The sequence below is a fragment of the Penicillium psychrosexuale genome, assembly GCF_028828465.1.
Source record: "Penicillium psychrosexuale strain IBT 29551 chromosome Unknown utg000001l, whole genome shotgun sequence".
NCBI classification, from domain to species: Eukaryota; Fungi; Ascomycota; class Eurotiomycetes; order Eurotiales; family Aspergillaceae; genus Penicillium; species Penicillium psychrosexuale.
Window position 1 is genome coordinate 226,546 of NW_026643186.1, and position 18,644 is coordinate 245,189.

At 49.4% G+C, this 18,644-nt stretch overlaps 7 protein-coding genes across 7 annotated transcripts; 3 read left to right on the top strand and 4 right to left on the bottom strand.

Moving 5' to 3' along the window:
- Positions 1-746: 746 nt before the first annotated feature.
- On the bottom strand, positions 747-4,215 carry N7518_000075 (condensin subunit YCG1; the record flags this gene model as incomplete). Its single annotated transcript, XM_057181003.1, has 2 exons — positions 747-2,117; positions 2,173-4,215. 2 exons carry the CDS (start codon positions 4,213-4,215, stop codon positions 747-749), a joined length of 3,414 nt encoding a protein of 1,137 aa, XP_057046353.1.
- A 233-nt stretch (positions 4,216-4,448) lies between these two features.
- Positions 4,449-5,623, top strand: N7518_000076 (cysteine synthase A; the record flags this gene model as incomplete). Its single annotated transcript, XM_057181004.1, has 2 exons — positions 4,449-4,569; positions 4,626-5,623. 2 exons carry the CDS (start codon positions 4,449-4,451, stop codon positions 5,621-5,623), a joined length of 1,119 nt encoding a protein of 372 aa, XP_057046354.1.
- Positions 5,624-6,227: 604 nt separating this feature from the next.
- On the bottom strand, positions 6,228-6,877 carry N7518_000077 (translocation channel protein TIM22; the record flags this gene model as incomplete). Its single annotated transcript, XM_057181005.1, has 3 exons — positions 6,228-6,563; positions 6,622-6,717; positions 6,773-6,877. The coding sequence occupies 3 exons, from the start codon at positions 6,875-6,877 to the stop codon at positions 6,228-6,230; spliced, it is 537 nt and encodes a 178-aa protein (XP_057046355.1).
- A 587-nt stretch (positions 6,878-7,464) lies between these two features.
- N7518_000078 (DUF4048 domain-containing protein) lies at positions 7,465-9,271 on the bottom strand (the record flags this gene model as incomplete). The annotated part of the gene is given in 3 exon segments (XM_057181006.1): positions 7,465-7,666; positions 7,730-8,080; positions 8,097-9,271. The coding sequence occupies 3 exon segments, from the start codon at positions 9,269-9,271 to the stop codon at positions 7,465-7,467; spliced, it is 1,728 nt and encodes a 575-aa protein (XP_057046356.1).
- A 1,374-nt stretch (positions 9,272-10,645) lies between these two features.
- N7518_000079 (uncharacterized protein) lies at positions 10,646-12,094 on the top strand (the record flags this gene model as incomplete). The annotated part of the gene is made up of 4 exons (XM_057181007.1): positions 10,646-11,007; positions 11,062-11,360; positions 11,412-11,644; positions 11,696-12,094. The coding sequence occupies 4 exons, from the start codon at positions 10,646-10,648 to the stop codon at positions 12,092-12,094; spliced, it is 1,293 nt and encodes a 430-aa protein (XP_057046357.1).
- Positions 12,095-13,042: 948 nt separating this feature from the next.
- N7518_000080 (uncharacterized protein) lies at positions 13,043-13,832 on the top strand (the record flags this gene model as incomplete). Its single annotated transcript, XM_057181008.1, has 2 exons — positions 13,043-13,264; positions 13,332-13,832. The coding sequence occupies 2 exons, from the start codon at positions 13,043-13,045 to the stop codon at positions 13,830-13,832; spliced, it is 723 nt and encodes a 240-aa protein (XP_057046358.1).
- Positions 13,833-17,064: 3,232 nt separating this feature from the next.
- On the bottom strand, positions 17,065-18,609 carry N7518_000081 (uncharacterized protein; the record flags this gene model as incomplete). The annotated part of the gene is made up of 1 exon (XM_057181009.1): positions 17,065-18,609. One exon carries the CDS (start codon positions 18,607-18,609, stop codon positions 17,065-17,067), a length of 1,545 nt encoding a protein of 514 aa, XP_057046359.1.
- Between the last annotated feature and the right edge of the window lie 35 nt (positions 18,610-18,644).

An 18,644-nucleotide genomic window follows, 5' to 3' on the forward strand; every position in this document is an offset into this window, starting at 1 on the left:
AGAAAAGAGCCAACTCGGTGGAGTTTTGAGGAGAAAATGAAAAGTTTCGGGGCTCACGGGGGGAGACGGAGATTATACAATTACAAAACGAATTGTATTGATGTTTTTCTTGAGGAATTCAGAAATTAATGTTCTTTATTCTCTCTCTCACTTTCATCGAATCTTCTATCCTTCAAATTCCCCTGGAAATTGTGTGTTCGGACTGGTTTTGACCGTGCAACCCAACTGGGCCCAGATCCCTGTCTTAGTACGCCTTGTCAGATTTAGACGAGTCAAGTAGGACTAGTATATAGATGCATGTCTATTAATGTCTCGAGCTAGGGAATGGCTAATACGGTGAGTGATTGGACACTTCCTGAACTATTAGGTAGGATATGTATCGAATATAAGGAATACACAAAGGGCAAAAGCGATTACCAGGTAGGACAGATGTACGCCATACCTAGGTATAGACAGATATACAGTGAAACATAGCGAGAACCGAGACAAATATAGACAACCTTGGAAGGATAAGGTGGACAAGATGGACATTCCAAATGTCAAGTCTCTCAGCCGCTGTCAAAATATAATCACGTGGCACATCACGTGGATATATACATCAACATGTACAAAGCATGAGGAACTCATATCGCTCATATAATCGTATGCAAAGGTATTCGAAGAAAAATCAGAAACTGAAAGTATGTACAGAAACCTAACCCCAAATCCCTAACTTCCAACGCCAACCAAAAATCTCAGAAAAATCATCACTCATCACCCGTCTCTTCCTTGATTATTGTCCCCCGACTAGTATCATGGTCCTCTTCATCTTCTTCCATAATACTAGGTTCAATGGAAACAATGGGCCGATTGGCTGTAGCAGAAGTAAGACGGCTATCACCCTCCTCGTCTTCCTCCATGATGCTTGGCTCAACAGAGAAATGACGACGGCTGTAGCCACCAGTAGGGTCCACAGAGCGACGAACACTACTAGAGCGTACACTAGCTCCATCATTATCGGGATCTTCAGTGCCTTCGCGAGGACGAGCACTAGCAGCGCGACCATCTTGTGCAACGGCAAGGATTTTGAGGATGGCATTCTTGGCCTTGACTAAAGCATTTCGGCTAGAGGCTTCAGCGGCCAGACCATCTTCAATGGTTTGGTCTAATAGCTCCTTGACCTCGGTCGCGAGGGCAATGTTTTCAGGATCGATTTCGACCCCTGTCGCACTGCGAACGCTAGTTCGGAATTGATCATCGCCCTCGGGAACGCGAGAGCTAGCTCGTGCGGGCACCGTTGGAGCGGCAAAGTAAAGCTTGCTGAGGAGGGAGAAGAGGAGCTTCCGTTCCTCGCGTGAGCAGCGATTCGCGGCAGCGCTCACACCTAGAACACGCTCGAGAATCTCCTTAACTAGGGCAAGGTGAACCCATCCACAGACACTGGAGCTTGCAGCACCGCCAGCCAGAACTCGTTCACCACCAAGGCCAACGACCCGGCGCTCGTCAGTCCACTCAGAAAGCATACCAACGACACCAGTCATGAGAGCCTTGACCTCGCGCTCCCCGACGCTTGGATCGATTTCCCCATCACTGTCTTCCTCGGCCTCGAGTGAGTAGTGCTCCTCCGCGGCATTCATCACGGCACGGATAACTGGTACGGCCACCCGGCGCATGTGTTGCGTGTTTTCCACACGAGAATGGCAGTATACAGGGAAGAAATAAGCCAATGACTGTCTTAGAGCTGGGTTTTCACGAGTTCGTGGGTGGTAGAATGAGACCACGAGGGATAGCAAAAGGGATTCAACAGCATTCTGATTGTGTTCCTGGATTGCGGGTGGGATATTCGGTCCAGAGGGAGTGAAAGTGTTGGTCAGTAGCAGCTTGCAGAGAGCGGCGGCTGCTCCAGACTGCACGCTGCTAGGAGAGTTGGCACGCAGAGCTCGGGCGAAAACCTTGAGCAAAGGCTTTTGCATGGGGGGCGGCGTGACGGTCTCGCCGTCAGCCTGTGTAACGGGAGCGAGGAGAGATGGGTGAGTCGTGATCATATCACAGAGGATTTGTAACGCCGTGACCTGCAATGCCTCATGACCCTTGCTATAGCAGTGAATGAAGAGGGTCATGTTTTCTTCGGCCAAATTCTATGGAAGTCAATATTAGCGAACCTCGTCTTCCATAAAAAGAGAAGTTACTAACCTTGTCAAGCAGACAGCAAAGGCCCAAACACAAGAGACCACGCTCTCTGATTGGGGCTTCGTGGCTGCGGACAGCGGGCACCACAAGGTTATTGAGCATAGTAACCAGGTTCATGTTCTGCTGCAGGTGGCCCTGGACATTCTGCAACATGCACTGGGCAATATATAGACACTTCATATTAACAACAATCTCGCGGACGATCTTGGCCTTGGCTTCTTCCTTATTAAAGGGAGCAATCTCTTCAACCCCCGGAGTTTCGGAGCGTCTGCTAGCGTCATCGCTGATCTCAGACCTGGCAGAAACAAAGCTATCTTCAGTGGTGATGGTGTCGTGAACTTCAGCAATAGCTTCCAAAACAACACTGCAAAATTCGGCCTCAGCCGCAGCATCAGGTCCGCAGACACAGCGAAGTGTTTCAACGACGAGTTTCGTGCTCTCTTCCGGAAGTTCTGGCACGGCCAAAGTTTCTCGCAGGAGCGAAAACATCTTTCGTCGACCGACCTCGTCGCTGTAATCTAGAGTGATGGCGATATGAAGCAATTGTTCCACAACAAATTCGTGCTCGACTGCGTCATCATCGTTTGCTTCACCAGACTCTTTGGAGATCTTCTTCCGCTCCAAGAGATTAGTGATGTATTTGCCTAGGAAATAGGCCATCGCGGTGACCTCTGGCATCTTGTCTTCTGCTAGGCTCTCGTACTTGCCTTCGTTCTCCACGCGACAGAAGTCATTGAAGGACCGGAGCAAGAAGGCAGATTCACCGGTTAGATTCTCCCAGAAAGGCTCGTCAAAGACAACAGCTTCGCGATAGTCCGCACGGCCCTCCCAGAACCCGCGCATTGCCTCATGTGCAATGCCGCTTTCCATTCCAGAGTTAACAACGTCAATTCTCTCCAAAAGTTCAAGAAGCGCGGTGATATCGGGTGCAGAGCGCTGGCCAGTCGGTCCCTGATTCGGGTCATTGTTCGTACCAGCGCAATCCTCGACCCATCTGTCGTAGAACAATTTGGCCGTAGCCTTGCGCACACTTTCATCACGATCACGTAGACCCCATCGGAGGAGCTTTTCTCTCATTGAGAGGGACAAATGGCGGAAGTCACCCAAGGTAGGCAGAAGACGTGAGTACAATGCGCGTCTGGTAGGGGCATCCAGATCACGGGCGCGCTCAAGAAGATAAGGAAGCGTCACTGGAGCGAGAGGGAGATTTGTGAGGAGGGTTTTGCGAACGTCGGCGCTTGTATCATTTTGCATAATTTCGATCAGCTTTTCAAGAAGAGCAGAGTTGTCGTCGTCGCCCTCTCCATCATCACCCGCTAAACGTCCTAAGCCTAGGACCGCCTGTACCCTGACAGAGGCCTCTTTATCACGGAGGCGTCTCAGAAGGCCCTGTCTTATAGCATGGTATAGCTCGTCGTCGATCGATTCTAGAGAGTTCACAATGTGGGCGGTAATTTGGGTTGCGCGGAAGCGCACCATCTTATCCTTGGCGCCCATAACAGGTTTCATCAGCGCAATAAGACTAGATGTGAGGCGGGAAGTCGGTGTGTCGGGATTGTGCTCCTCGTCTTCACCCGCAGCAAAGATCTCATTATCTTTCTCCGCGGCATGGCCGAGGAAAGTACCCAAAAAGCGTACAATTCGGTCTCCAACAGGCTCACTTTTCTTAATCGTGAGAATCCGAAGCATACAGCGGCCAACTTCCACATTGAATTCTTTCTCAGCCTCCGTTTCCTCACCAGCAATCAATGCCTCCTCGGGCTCTTCGTCCTTTCCCTTATTTTTCTTTTGTGAGATACCACAGCAAAACTCCTGAAGCTTGCGCAGGCGCACAACAAGCTTTCGATGTCCAGTAGTTGAGCGCTGAGCATCCGCAAAGATCAAGCACACATCGCGACGCAAAGTGGGGGATGATGTTGGCTCTGTTGGTTCTTCGGGGATCGCAAACGATGGCGTAACGGAGCCAGCACGCCCAGACGCAGAGGGCTGTGCTGACGATCTGCGTGTTGTCGCAGATGTCGAACGGGCGGCGACTCTGCCAGGCATTATGGTGTTGTTGTTGACGTTGATTATTCGAAAGCGAAAAGCACCGCACTGCGGGACCGATCAAAGGAGTGGAGGCCTTGGCGGTAAACAAACAGCCCAAAACGGGAGGCCGATAGCCCGATAAGGGTAGCAGGCGCACGTGAGCTGACTAATGCCGACCATCGGAGGTGCGGGAGCTCGTCATTCCCCGAGGGTCGATGGGACCATTTATTCCTGCATTGCATTAATTCAGGATGTTTCGTCAAAGTGTCCGGCGGTTTGCCACCACGGCGGCTCGTGCTGCTGGTGAGGGATCCACTGCCTACTGCACCCGGGTGTCAACCGCCCAGGGCGTTGTCAATGGATTGACCGAGGGTATGTCTAGCTCCGAGCGCACACTTGCATATACTTTTAGCTGACTTATACTACAGCGATTGGAAACACCCCGCTTATCCGATTGAAGAAGCTCTCCGAGCAGACCGGCTGCAATGTTCTTGGAAAGGCCGAATTCCAAAACCCCGGAGGTAGCGTGAAGGACCGAGCAGCGCTTTTCGTGGTCAGAGATGCCGAGGAGAAGGGACTTCTGCAACCCGGTGGCACCGTGGTCGAGGGAACGGCCGGAAATACTGGCATTGGACTGGCGCATGTGTGCCGGTCCAAAGGCTACAAGCTCGTGATCTACATGCCTAACACCCAGTCGCAAGGCAAGATTGACTTGCTCCGCCTGCTGGGAGCGGAGGTATACCCAGTCCCCGCAGTAGCCTTCGACAACCCCCAAAACTACAACCACCAGGCGCGCCGGCACGCCGAGTCATTGGACAACGCAGTCTGGACCAACCAGTTCGACAATATTGCCAACCGCCAAGCACACATCGACACTACCGGGCCCGAGATCTGGGCACAGACCGAGGGCAAGATCGACGCCTTTACCTGTGCTACCGGAACCGGAGGTACCCTGGCTGGTACCACGCGCTATCTGAAGACCATCAGTGACGGACGCGTCAAGAGCTTCCTCGCCGATCCTCCGGGCAGTGTGCTCCACAGCTACATTCAAAGCGGTGGTACCCTGATCGACCGGTCTGGTAGCAGTATCACTGAGGGTATCGGCCAAGGCCGTGTGACAGATAACCTGCAGCCCGATATCGGTTTGCTGGATGGATCTGTGAGCATCAGTGACGAGAAGACCATCGAGATGGTTTACCGCTGTCTGGATGAGGAGGGTCTGTACCTTGGTGCCAGTTCAGCGATGAACGTGGTGGCCGCCAAGGAGATCGCTGAGAAGTTGGGCAAGGGTAACACCGTTGTGACCATTCTCTGTGACGGTGCTTACCGGTATGCGGATCGCTTGTTCTCTAGCACCTGGCTCGAGAGCAAGAACCTGCGTGGTTCCATTCCTAAGCACCTGGAGAAGTATATTGTGTTGCCTTAGGAGTGTGTATAAATTGAACAAACTGTATTTTTGTCAGGTCTTGCAACTTTTAAAGCAGTAAATTGGGACTGGTATAGTGATTGAATGGATCTCCTTAACTTTCCATTTGGCACGGGCATAGTATGCGGTCTGCTAGAAAAGGGACGGTGTGATTTGACCCAAATCGGATATTTGAATAAGCCGAGGAATTTCATGGAGGCTCTTCATAATTTAGTTAATAATATGAGCATAAATAATTTGGTATCAATTGTGAGAGGTGAGTCTCAAAGGCCAGTGGTGCATGTATGTCCACGCTTAGTATTGTACAAAAGAGTAAAGAGTCAGACCCCCAGGGATCTAATATAAGTGAACCGCCATGCCAAGGCCATGCAAAGCAGGCTCAAACAAGACATGCAACGCAAGGGAGACAGGCCAAAGAACCATCCTCCCAACAAAATAGACAAGAACAACCGAAAACGCCCGCAATGCTTCCGTTCTATTCCAGAACGCCAGATGCCGTAGAAATGTACAGGTGGAAAATCGCAACCAGGTAAAGCAGACTGGCAACAAAAGCGCCAAGCGACGAAACAAGGCCGTGCTTTCGCGTCGGATCCGAATCGAGCGTTTACTCATCACCGGGCATTCTCATGTAGGCATCAATAGCCGCACTGAACGCCGCAAAGCCAGCGCAACCGAAGGCCGCAGCCTGGGGACCAGCCTTTGCGCCGAGAATACCACCGGTGACACAACCAGCGGCAACACTGTTGGTAAGATCGTTCTTTGCGCGGAGGCCTTCGATGCAGCACTCGGTGCCGGAGTAAAGCGCACCGACGATACCGAAGTTCTTAGCCGAGGACCAGGAGCGGGCGCCCATGTCCTTGAAACCGCGGCGGACTTGTTCGCGCCAGGGGAGGTCGGCGATGGCGCGGCCCTGGGGCGTGAAGGTCGAGTCGTAGGACATCTATCGCGGGTGGATGTTAGATATGAAATATTGCTCGAGTATTCAATTGCCGACTTACACTGGCCATGAAGAGACCGAAAGCACCACCAAGACCGAAACCCATGGTACCCGAGATGACTGTTTTGATCGGGCAGGACTCCATACCACGTTGCATCTATACCGAGGATTGTTAGAATTAGACGGAATACAGGTCAGGATCGAGGACGAACCATCTTGATCATAGCCTGTTCTTGATCATTCATTCCCTCGGTGCCCGAGTTACCTCCCAGGGAGGTCATCGGGATCGCCGTGCCTGTGGTGCCTGGAAAGGCCATATTGAAGGTTGACGCGGGTAGGTTTGGATTGAATATAGTCCTATATCGCACTTGTTGGATTGGATCCAAGCTGGCCTGAATGATCAATCCACTGAACTTCGGCGAGAGAAGAAACCGCGTGAGCAAGTAATATACAGAACGCGGAGATCTTGCGGAGGCGAGTAACTGAACCGCAAATTTATTTTACGGGGAACTAGAAAAGTCTAAAGCGCAGTTCGGCACGTGATGTTCCGGCCCGCAAAATCATCGCCGTTATCGGTACGGAGTATACGTATAGATAGAGGAACAGAAAACATTATTTGACGTTGAAAGACGCAAAAAGAAGACATATGAAAACTCGTTGTATTCGTGAAGCTAGAGAAGCAAAAATAGCATTTGTAATCAAACCAACGTATTTCAACAATCTTGAAAGCAGTCGATGCCTGTAGAGTTCTTCAAAAAGGTAGCAAAGGAAAGGAAATGTATCGACAACAGAAGAAGCAACGCTCTCATGGTATAATTCGAAGGTCGTAGCCCTACGTGATTCCGTAGATAGGGCCGAAGAAGAGGTAGCAAGTATAAACAATGAAAGGAAAGCAGGAACTTTGTTAGTCCTTCTTGCTGTCCTTACGACTGAGCGAAGAAGAGGAAGCTCGATCCGGAGAAGGCGACAGCGAGCGCTCCCATTCCGCCATCAGATTGGATGCAGTACGTTGAAGCTTGGAAGGAGCCAGCTTGGTAATTGCAGGCCAGGGAATACTTTCGGAGACACTAGGATTAAGTGCAGAAGTCGGGTTCAAATCGCCAAAGCTAGGAGCGTGTCAGCGCATGACGAGGTTGTCATAAATGAAATCAGAAAAGGTCGAACGGTACCTAGCGCTGGTTCGAGGGCTGCTACCCTGTGTAATAGGTGACTGGTCGTGTTTGGATGCAACTGTGGATCGGCTCGATGAGGGCGTGTGCGTCTTCTGCCCGGATAGGGGCGTGTCCCAGCTTTCCCAGTTGTCGAGATCTTCATCCTGTGCGTCAATCGAATTACTCGAGCGGTGATCGCGCTGTTCGTCGGTCGCCTCGTTTCGGTTGGCGGCTTTGTTGTCGGAGGGGGTGCGCGGAGCGCTCGGAGACTTCTGAGCGGGTGTATCAATGCCGAATTCATTCCAGAAAGATGTGGAAATTTCCGCCGGCTTGGTGTCTTTACCAGTTTTTGTCTCGGCCGCTGGCCCCCTCCCCCCGCGAAGACGATGACGATGATGATCGTGATAGCTTGCCGTCCGCCATCAACCGTTCTCTACTCCGTGACGCCAACGAATCCCGCTTGCGACCATGTGGCGGTGCCAATGAGCTGGATGGTGAGCTTCGTGTTTGCGTGCCGCTGATTCCTTCTTCGCCCACCGTAGCTTGTCGGATATCTTCCAAGAATGTCCACAGACCCTCGCGGAGATCGGATGCCATTTGCTTGCCTGTGCGTACCAAGGCCTCGCGTGAAGGGGGAGGAAGGGTCTTGTGCCACTGTGCGAGTAGATGTTCCGGTACCTGGCTCTCGTCTAGTTGTGCATTCATCAAAGCTGGATTGTTGCGCTCGACAGATGGTAATGTTGCAGATCGCGGAGTACGACCCACGCGTTCATCTGAGAGACCTAGTTCTCCCCGGGAAGACATGCTGGGACCGGAGACTGGCGACAAAAGAGACAACGTCCGTGTATGTGTGCCGTGAAACACGCGCCGACCATTACTCCCGATCTTGGTTCCTGGTGCGGCGGCGACAGCAGCACGCACGCTAGACCGACGATCTAGATCCCGGCTCATCCGTTCCTGTGACACTGTGGAGCTTGTAACTGAGCTCATGCTCTGTTCCCGGGCATGTGAACTTGAAGCCTCGGATGTTGAGAAATCAGGCGCCCGCAGGGGCATGAGTGGCTCCGCGTGGTTGATCTCGGCCCGTTTCCTAGACTTTTCCGACATTGCCCATTGCTTCTTAATTGTCACTAGGTCTGCTTCGGCTCGGGTGAGCTCCTCGCGTAGCTCCATGACCTTCCGTTCCTGCGAGGCGATGGCCCGCAGGAAGTCATAGCCATCGTCCGGGACCTCAAATGCCATAGGAGTTCCCGGGGGCTGAGCAGGGGAGGGACGAGTCGAAGACTGTGTAACTGGGGTTATAGAGCCGGGTGAGGTGATAAGATCGGATGTCTCAGGTTCGTTCGGATTGATAGGGAAGTTCAAGGTGAGGCGTTTGGCATGGCGGGCCGTCTTGGCACAAGGTAGTGATGATATTCTTTTCTGGGCGACAGATGATGACCGTGAGAGACTGGAATGGGAGAACTGCTCGGAAGCAGAGTCCGGTTGTGGCGGATTTGAATTCTGGTTATCCGGAAATGGACCGTCAAGGAGGCTCTCCGCTCCTGGAATGCTCTCCATTGTGGGCCAGCCAGTAGGAGAGATCAAGATATTTCAAAAAGTCATAAGAGAATAAACCAAAGAAAAAAGAACAACAATAGCAAGAACAACAAGAAGAACAGGGGAGTTGAGAAGGGAGAAAATAATAGCTCCGAGTCTCCTGAGTCTAGCCTACAGCGGGTCCCGCACGAGGCGGTGTTTCAGGGGGGAATTAAAGGCATTAATTTAGCGTCTTATTAAGCCGTTTCGTGGAGTCTTGGCGTATGCCGAGGTCTAGATCTACTACGGAAAGCTGTTGTAGGTAGTCATGGTTCAGGAGTATATCAACAGTCAAGGCTAACCTTGGAACCTGGAAGACCGAAGCATAGCGGTGTTTACCTAGGGTTTGCTTGTTGTGTCTTCATCTACAAGACGAGTCCCCTATACAAAGTTGACCGTGTCTATAACCTAATTAGGAAAGAACAATGTGCTTTGTTGTACTTCAATGGAAGGTACAAGCGACTCACAGATCAGGAAAGTAGGAAGGTGTCCATTCCGGGAAGGTGCGTTGTTCGCCTAAATACAGAGAAGGAAAGAAAGAGAAGCCAGGCGAGAATCCCAACAGTGACGAACTAGGAAGGGACGATGGACCGGTGATCGTACTTGCCCAGATGGGAATGGGAAGGACATTCCTTTTCCATACTGGGTAAGCAAGGCAAGCGAGGTAAGCGAGTAATATCCTCATTTGCATAGTTTGTTGAGAAAGCCCACGAACCCATGTGATTGGGGTATAAAAGGGTACCTCTCCCCCCCAGCTCTCTTCTCTTCTTCTTCTCTTCTTCCTCTCCCCATCCCTCTGACCACCATCTCTCCGTAGCCCACATGAGACAGCGTAGGCAGAGGGTCCTGTAGCACCTGCTGCCTAACCTACCACAGGGACATCAACATTACCATGTTGTGGAAGTCCATGTAGGTCAGCAACAAATATCAAACCGGGCTTTCTCGTGGACGTTCCTGAAGTCGTGGCTCTCATTGCCATTTGACGAGTCCCACGGAATACATGAGGGGTGTAAATCTCCGTGGCCGATAACGTGTAGGTTTGAGTTATGTCTAGACTAGTGTACACCTGCTAGCTTCATGTGCCAGATTGAGCCGAATTCAACCTATGGGGCACGTCGCTACTTCAAATTTTGTGGGGTCTGATCGACAATGGTTTTTAAGCTTATTCTCCGTAGTGACATACTAAAAAAAAATTTTCGATGATTGCGGCGATGATGGCCCTCTTTATATGATCAAGAAAACACCGGTCGAGATATAAATAGACCTCGGGAATATGCAGGGGTGACACGTCCTCCGTCGTTCAACCGCACCTACTCCGTAGCCAAGCGCGCATTCGTTAAGCACCGCATCTTCGTCATGAACTGGAGAGTGAGTAGTATGCGTGTTTGGTCTAACACAAGGCTTATTCAAAGATATGGGATTTCCTCCCCATTTCCCATTTCCACGTACCGACTGATCTCTCCATTTGATCGAAAAACAGCCTGGTCGCGTCGATGCTCATCACAGTGGACATCCAACCCGAGAGTCTTTCCAGTCTTTGATCTTGGGCTACTGGATTCGTCTGTCAAAATTGAGGAAGAGCTTGCAACGGGATATGAGCCCAATGAGACATACACATATCCCGTCGAGGATGGAGAGACCTTGAACGACAGATACCGAATTCTACACAAAATCGGCTATGGGCCCACGGCAACGGTTTGGTATGCTGTTGATCTGACGTGAGTGTCTCATTTAGCCCGAACGATACTGCTCTAATTCTCACTTAACAACAGGGAGCCAAGAATGGTTGTTTTAAAGATCTATGTGGTGGACCATATGCTCAAGTCTTATGGGCGGCTCAATCCACCGAAAGCATACCAGCAAAGCGAGTGCCCTCTTCACGAAGTTAGCGATCGCTTTTCCATCAAGGGTCCTCGCGGCCCTCATATTTGTGTTGTCCACGAGGCACCCTCGCTAGACCCAGGACAGATGCACGCGGGAGACAAGCTGGATCTCGAGTCGACGAAGTCTACTATAAAACAATTACTGGTCATGCTGGACTTCCTGCACACAGACTGTTATCTTACTGCCCGTATCTTCACTCGCCATCGTTTCTGGGATGACTGACTGATCCTCAGAGTAGGCATAATGCCAAACGCAACATTTAACGTTGATTCCAACAACAGACGAGTTGCTGGACCCAGCAATGACGAGCTTCTCACCCCAATGATACTTCCGGGCGACGGTGTTCCCCTGCGTCTGGATTTCCCAGGCGATGATATGTCAGGTATCGAGGAGAAGCATTGCAGGCCTCCCGAACAGGTCCTGAAATCGAAATCGGATCACAGGGCAGAAATTTGGGGTACTGCTGTCGTTGTGAGTACTTTATTTTGAGGCAAAAGAAATACGCTTACATAGTTTATTCAGGCATGGAACTACATCAGTTCCCAAGGGCTCATTGACGGACGAAACTCAGATGGAGCCTTTGACGACCGGGTCCACATTGCAGAGCTAGTTGCTCTACTTGGCCCTCCTGCACCAGAGTTCCGCGAGAAGACACGACTAGGCTCCATGTTCTGGGATGAAGAAGGGACTTGGACGGGCCAAGCTCCCATACCAGACCGAAGCTTGGAGAGCCTGGTAGCTGGCAATTTCGACGGCGAGGATGTGGAAGGCTTCGTGCAGTGGATGCGAAAAGCACTACAATGGGATCCAGAAGATCGGCCAACGGCTCTGGGGCTCTTGCGTCATGAGTGGATGTCCCGGAAGACGAAGCCTGTGGAGAAAGAGGGTATAGATGTGTTCGACGACAACACCCAAGTCTAGTCTTTCTATTTGTATGCCATGTTTAGCTCTGTATAAGTACATTCACATAGCTTATAGCTTCACTCAGTCAAACTCCACTCAATAAAAGGCCTGTTGGACTACAAGTTGAAAGGGCATAGATGCCATAGTCAACATTAGAAATCACCTTTGCCGTGCTAAGGTCATCGAATTTGAATCCTATACCAGTATATATGCCCTAGTATTCTATTATATATTCTTTCTTTATCTTTTCAAAAGCCACGAAGCAGCCCTGGAGGTCAATACCTCGGAAAGTAGTAGCCAGAGATAATCTATCCATCAATGGATTGATTCTGAGAATTTTGCTTCTGTAGTTACTAGTAACCGTGGATTTTGGCTGAATTCGACCGTCATGATAGATATGTGGTTTTGGGGTCTTGGTCCCATTTCTGCTCATTATAGTATAACCAGCCAATCAGCTTTCAGATCCGCCTGGTGCCTCAGCATCATTGGTCTAGTGGTAGAATTCGTCGTTGCCATCGACGAGGCCCGTGTTCGATTCACGGATGATGCACTTGTTTTTTTGTTATTCAATCTAGCCCTGGATTGGGGAGTGATTGGATGGATAATAGCTTTTGAACCTCCTACGTAGAAATTATATCCATAGATGTTCGGATGCGGGAGATGGTGATATTGTACTCCGTAGATGTCACTCCATTGGGGAAGCCCCAAGCTTTTTACCTACTACACTCCCTGCTATCCTTTCTACTCAGCTCGAGTCTCAGCTCAGCTTCCCGGTAGTTAATCGGCTAAAGTGGCACTGAATTGCCTACTAAATTGGCATTCGAATATCAGGCGCGTTGAGGCCTACGAAACACACAAAAGTCGTGACGCGACCCGCGTCTCGCAATAATCCAGTCCCGATCCCAATCCCAAACGAACCACCTTCGCTCACCACCATCCATCTATCGCCCTATTGTCAATACCGCGATGCAAGCGATACCCACAGAAGAGCAGCCGCTGAGCATGGCCCAACCACAGCAAATTCCAGTACGACCAAAGCGAAAGCGATCGGATCGCCCATCCCATGAATCCATGTCTCAGCTTATCCGTAATGTGAAAGGATGGAATATCATCGAGATCTCTGCCGGCGGACGAACTGTCAAGGAAGGTGGTCTAGGCACAAAATACGAAAAATGGATTGTTTGCGAGGTAAGTTATCTTTCGGCTCATTCTATCTATGGATGATCATAATTAACCCCGGATAATCTTCCTCTAGTACCATCCTGACTGCTTTGTTGGGTTACACCGTGAATATACTGTCCTATCCATTATTTCTCAGATTCGTACCCCGATCGGTTACCCACGTATCATACGCGCCGATTTCAAGTCTGGTATCATTGTACAGACCTCGCCGAAGGTTTTCTGGAGACCACTTTGGCTCCGTATCAAAGAGCCGGTCCTTGATCTCGATTCACTGCTTCAGATGAAGCGTGAATTGCTCGAATATATCCGATTGGTATACGCTAAAGGTGTTGGATATAAAGTCAACCCGAATAAGCTATTTCCTCTCAGAAAATCGGAGGGCGGTTGGCTACTATATTTGGGTGGTTGGGGGGAGACGAAGTTATGTTCGACACCAGATCGAATCCAATCAGCCGTGTGGAACGCACAAATCCAATCAGCCGAGTGGAAGGCGCAAGAAACGGAGCAGTTGAACGGGGTAGAGCAGATGTTCACTGAACTTTGTACTCGGCTGGATGAAAGGTTAAAGCAATAGCCTCCAAAGCTCAGAGCGCGGTGCATGGATCGGAACCAAAGCGAGCCGCAAAATGCAACGATATGGCCAAACCAAACGACAAGGATGATGAAACCCCTTTGTTAACAAATCCCTGACTCTAGGAATAAAATCCTTCCCTTGTTATGCTTTGTATTGTTGAATATTCTCCAGTTTCTTGCCATATACCTCCAGCTCGCCCAGCTTCTTTGCCAGGAGTTCTCTCGACTCTCCCTAGCCCACAATCTCATCCATATTGTTCTTTCCATTTACCAGCATCCACCTTTGTGACGTGCCAGATCTTGCAAAGGAAGCAGAGTGCATTCAATTCAAAATAACTAAGGTGGAGAGAAAGAAGAAGCAAGTTGCAAAGTGGGAAGCAGCCTATTGATATAGCTGCCACTTTGCAAACAATGCAAACCTCGATCATCTCGCTTAGCTTTTTAAGAAACAATCTTTCTAGCAAACATGCAAACAGCAGATAGTCGCCGATCCGCAGAGTTATAGAAGAGACAATCATGCAGACGGTAATACTTATTTCTTATGAGATCCTGAAAGCTTTCCCTCCTCTTCATCTAAGATATAATTGAGCATTTCTCGATGCTTGAAATAATGGCTGGTTATTATCAGGCAGCTCTCAGTTCACCAAATCCCAATCTTCAATACTCAGTCGGTCAAAAAGAAGCCACCAAGGTGCTAATGCGAATAACTGGTAAACCCATTCCAGATCCACCACTCCCACAATTTTGAGATCATCCTGACCCCTGATAACCACGTTTGCCGGGCTAAGGTCATTGCCGATAATTTTGAATGGGCCGTGATCGTAGTCTTTGTTCTCCGTTCACCCTCCGGTAGAACGACAGAATTAGGCTGATCTCAAAGCTGTTGTTGGTCTTGGTGGATGGTATGGTGCAAATACTCACTCGTCGTCGAGAACCCCTGAGTTCGGTCCCCTACGTTAAATTAGTAGGCGTGTAACCACCAAGGATAGATAAACCAACCAAAGATATTCCCTCCTCCGGTCGTGCACTGTCATCGTGGGCGGGCGTATAGGAGCACAAACCCCAGTCACTGGCGTAGGTAGACTTCCGATGTGTGGGATGTCGATCGTGAAGAGTTGGAGTATGTAGATAGATTCGACATCGGGGTCCGGAATTTCCTCCTTTAGTACCGATTTTTCGTGCCGCAAGTTCGCTGTCTGAGAGAAACACCCTCGATGAATTCTATCAAGATAAGTGGAGGCTATTGATTTGATCCGAAAGAAGACCACTGTACCAGTTCCAGAAGTCTATGGCCCGGGGTCTTGCCGAGTCTAATCCGCTTGAACTTGGCCTGTTTCCATGGCCACTTTCTCATCGGCGTAATCAGAAGAAATACTACTAAGGCGGGGAAAACGAAGCAGATATGTATACTATTACATCATTAGAGAAAAATTTCTGGCAGAGGTTATAGGAACCGTTCATAAACCTATCGTCGATCGAAGTGGTAAGATGCTTGCCCTAGAAGTAACGTTGACCTAAGCAGAAAGTGTTTCTATCCACGCGGACTCGGTGATTCTGTGAAGTTATATCTCCTCTTTAGCCCGATAAAGGATATCTAGGCATTTTGTATAGTCTATGATGATAGAAAGGGGCTATTGAGCCGATGACAAGGATACATAGTGAAGAGGGGTCCCTAGGATAGGGGCACCGACAGCCCTGCCTGCGAAACAGGTGTGAGAGCAGAGTCGTCACTGGGAGTATTAGGGTGCTAGAGAGGAGAACACCATGGGGTGACTACTGAGAAGTGAAGATGGAAAGGTGTCTGCGTTGCTATCTATGCCTCGGGAGTGCTTTTGTCACGTAGCCGCTTAGTCATCCTGCTCTGGAAACTTCCACTGCAATAGCTATGAAACGTTGGGCTCGAACAGATCGCTGCAGGTGAAGTATATAGGACAGGTCCACAGGGTCTGTCTTAGATTTGTAGGTACGGTGACTTGCAGTACAGACTGCCTAGAGCATGGAACCCGTAGCTTCACCTATGATTCCCTCCACAAGCAAACCTTGTAACGTCACCAAACGGTTTCGTCCAATGAATATGCTCTGTGCACTGTCCTTATTATTCTCAAATTGTCGTAGCCATGTATGAGTTATCATGCTCTTAATATTTTTTGGTCATGCCCTAGAAATTTTACTTTTAATCATCTTCAACCATATAACATATATATCATTAAGGATGCCGTCAGACTGTGGTATGTCTAGGCCATAAATAGATACCGGGGTTTTTTGTCATAGTCTAGTGATAAAATATCAGAGGTTTGCGGCACAGGTTCTGTATCGACAGCGCTATCTCCTGCTTTTCTCAACTGAGAACTCCTGAGATCTGATGGAAGCTCTTGATATCGTCCTGGGCCGTTGAGTCCTTGACAGAGATAGAGAGAGGGTAAGGTCGTGGTGGAGTCGAGTTGTCACTTCTCGCGTATGTCCTCTTTTGTCTTGAATCAAAGGTATGCGGCACGGGTTCGAGAGCTCTTTGATGACCGTAGTCTGCGACGTGCCAGGTCTATTCAATAAAGAAAGAGTGCATTCTATTAAGAATAACCAAGATAGTAAGAAAGGAAGAAAGAAGAAGCAAGTGCAAGAGTAGGAAGCGGCCTTGTTATATAGCTGCTAACCACTTCGGGAAGTGGTTTATGTTTATCATCTGTAGGATACTTAACTAGCTCATTCTATTGTGCTTTGTAAACGTGAGAAGTTTGGGTTGGTCAAAAGAGATGTACAAAGTACGGAGTACTCCGTATACTGATAGAAATTGATAGAATGGATACCCTGGATGGTTAATATCCTTGATATGAACTGAATGTATGTAAAGTAGCATAAACAGAGTTTATCATGAGGACTTGTGAGGTAGAAAAAGTGTTAATAACGTCACTTCAAATTATAGTTCTGACAGTGCTGATAATATAAGGAATGAACTTAATCTATAGGCCAAATCGCTTTTATCATTGCACTTGTCGCAGACAGAATATTGAGCCACCCAGCTTGGATGCCCAAATCCTCGATCTGACTCCTGGTGTCGTCCAAAGGACCGGGAAATGACAGCTACAGCCTTCATGCGAGGAATTAATATGAATAAGATGGAAAACGTCTACAAGGCGATCGAAGACAACTATCTCAAGGGTGGCTTCATTCCTCTAAGAATAGGTTTCTTCCTCCATACTTCAAGTTCCCATTATTGCCTGCAGAATTTCCTCCCATCAGTTCTCACTGTCTCCATCACTGTCTCCATCACTGTCTCCATCACTGTCTCCATCACTGTCTCCATCACTGTCTCCATCACTGTCTCCATCACTGCCTCCACTATCTATGGCCCCAAATTGTATTTCCTCATTTCCTAACCGTCTTCCTTGCGCGCCGACCGATGAAGCTAGCATTAACATCCCGAACAAAGCCTTAGCTGGATGCATCCCTTGTCCTGCTTCTCTATCTTGTCCGACCAACGCATCCCTATCGCATGTGTTCGGAATCCTCACACTATGAACTAGAATCCTTCCAACTTCGTTATCGCGGTCTGAACTTATGAATGCTGTACCGCTCGATTGAGATTTTTCCAATTCAGATGAAACTATTTCATTGGCTGAAGGAGATAAGACCTGACTTGGCCGATGCAGACTGGGACTAGTATCATTGTGTGAAGATCGAGTGGCCCGAGTGAATGGCATCGTCTGAGTTGCGTCTCCTATAACCTCCTCCCCGGCGAACCTAGGAGGACTCGACGGCAAATCATCTGCGACGGGTGATGAAGCGGATGGAGTTGAGGGTAGTCTGATATCGTCCTGGGCCATTGAGTCGGTGACAGAGACAGGGTAAGGTCGTGGTGGAGTCGAGTTCTCACTTCTCGCGTATGCTCTCTTTTGCCTTGAATCAGAGGTATGCACGGGTTCTGCAGCGACAGCGCTATCTCCTGCTTCTCTCGACTGAAAACTCCCGAGATCTGAAATAAAATCTGATGAAAGCTCTTGAAGAGGTTGAGGGTTCTTTGATGACCGTAGTCCACGCTCATGAACGAGCCGTGGTTCCGCCTCTTCTTCTCCTAAGAACTGCGCTAACACGAGCTCTTTATTGGTGAGGACAAATCCAAACCGTGTATAAAGCATTCGGGCGTAGTGCTCTACCTGGGATAGAAAGGTGAAATGGCATGAATGCGTGCCATCAATCGTTCCTTCAGGCTTTCCGTCATTCGCCCCACTAGCATTGAATCGCCGCCGGACCACTTTTGTATCACCAACCGCAACAACCTTTCCTTCCCGTGCAAGATATTGCAATTTTGGGAATGTAACATCGTCTGGTGTATATGTGCCTTCCAAGACAATCCAATCAGGCAAAATGGTAGTCCAGTCTCGAGTGGTTACAAGAGGATCAAAACTGTCAAAAGAACCTGGACACGTGATAATGGTAACGCAGCGATCTCCTGGAAGTGCGTGTTGGAGGGCGACATTGACACGAGTCACCAAGGTACTCGCGTAAAGGGCTTCTAGCATCCTCTCATTGTATATAACACGGGCTAGGTCTGGTAACCAGGCCACCCATCGAGGCGTGAATACTGAGTCTAGCGAGGTGCGTACGTCAGGGATTAGGGAGATGTTGGCTGAGTTGAATTCATCCCAGCGTTCAGGCTGGCCAAGGAGCTTGTATTGTCGTCTAATCGAAGTTGGTCGCACCGAGTCCGCAAGCTTGTGCCTTAGCTCGTCAGCATTCGCTCCCTGCCATGGCTCTAGGAAATCTTCAAGTCTCAAAGCCATGAGGGTCTCTGTGGCCTAGAGAACGGGTAGATTAT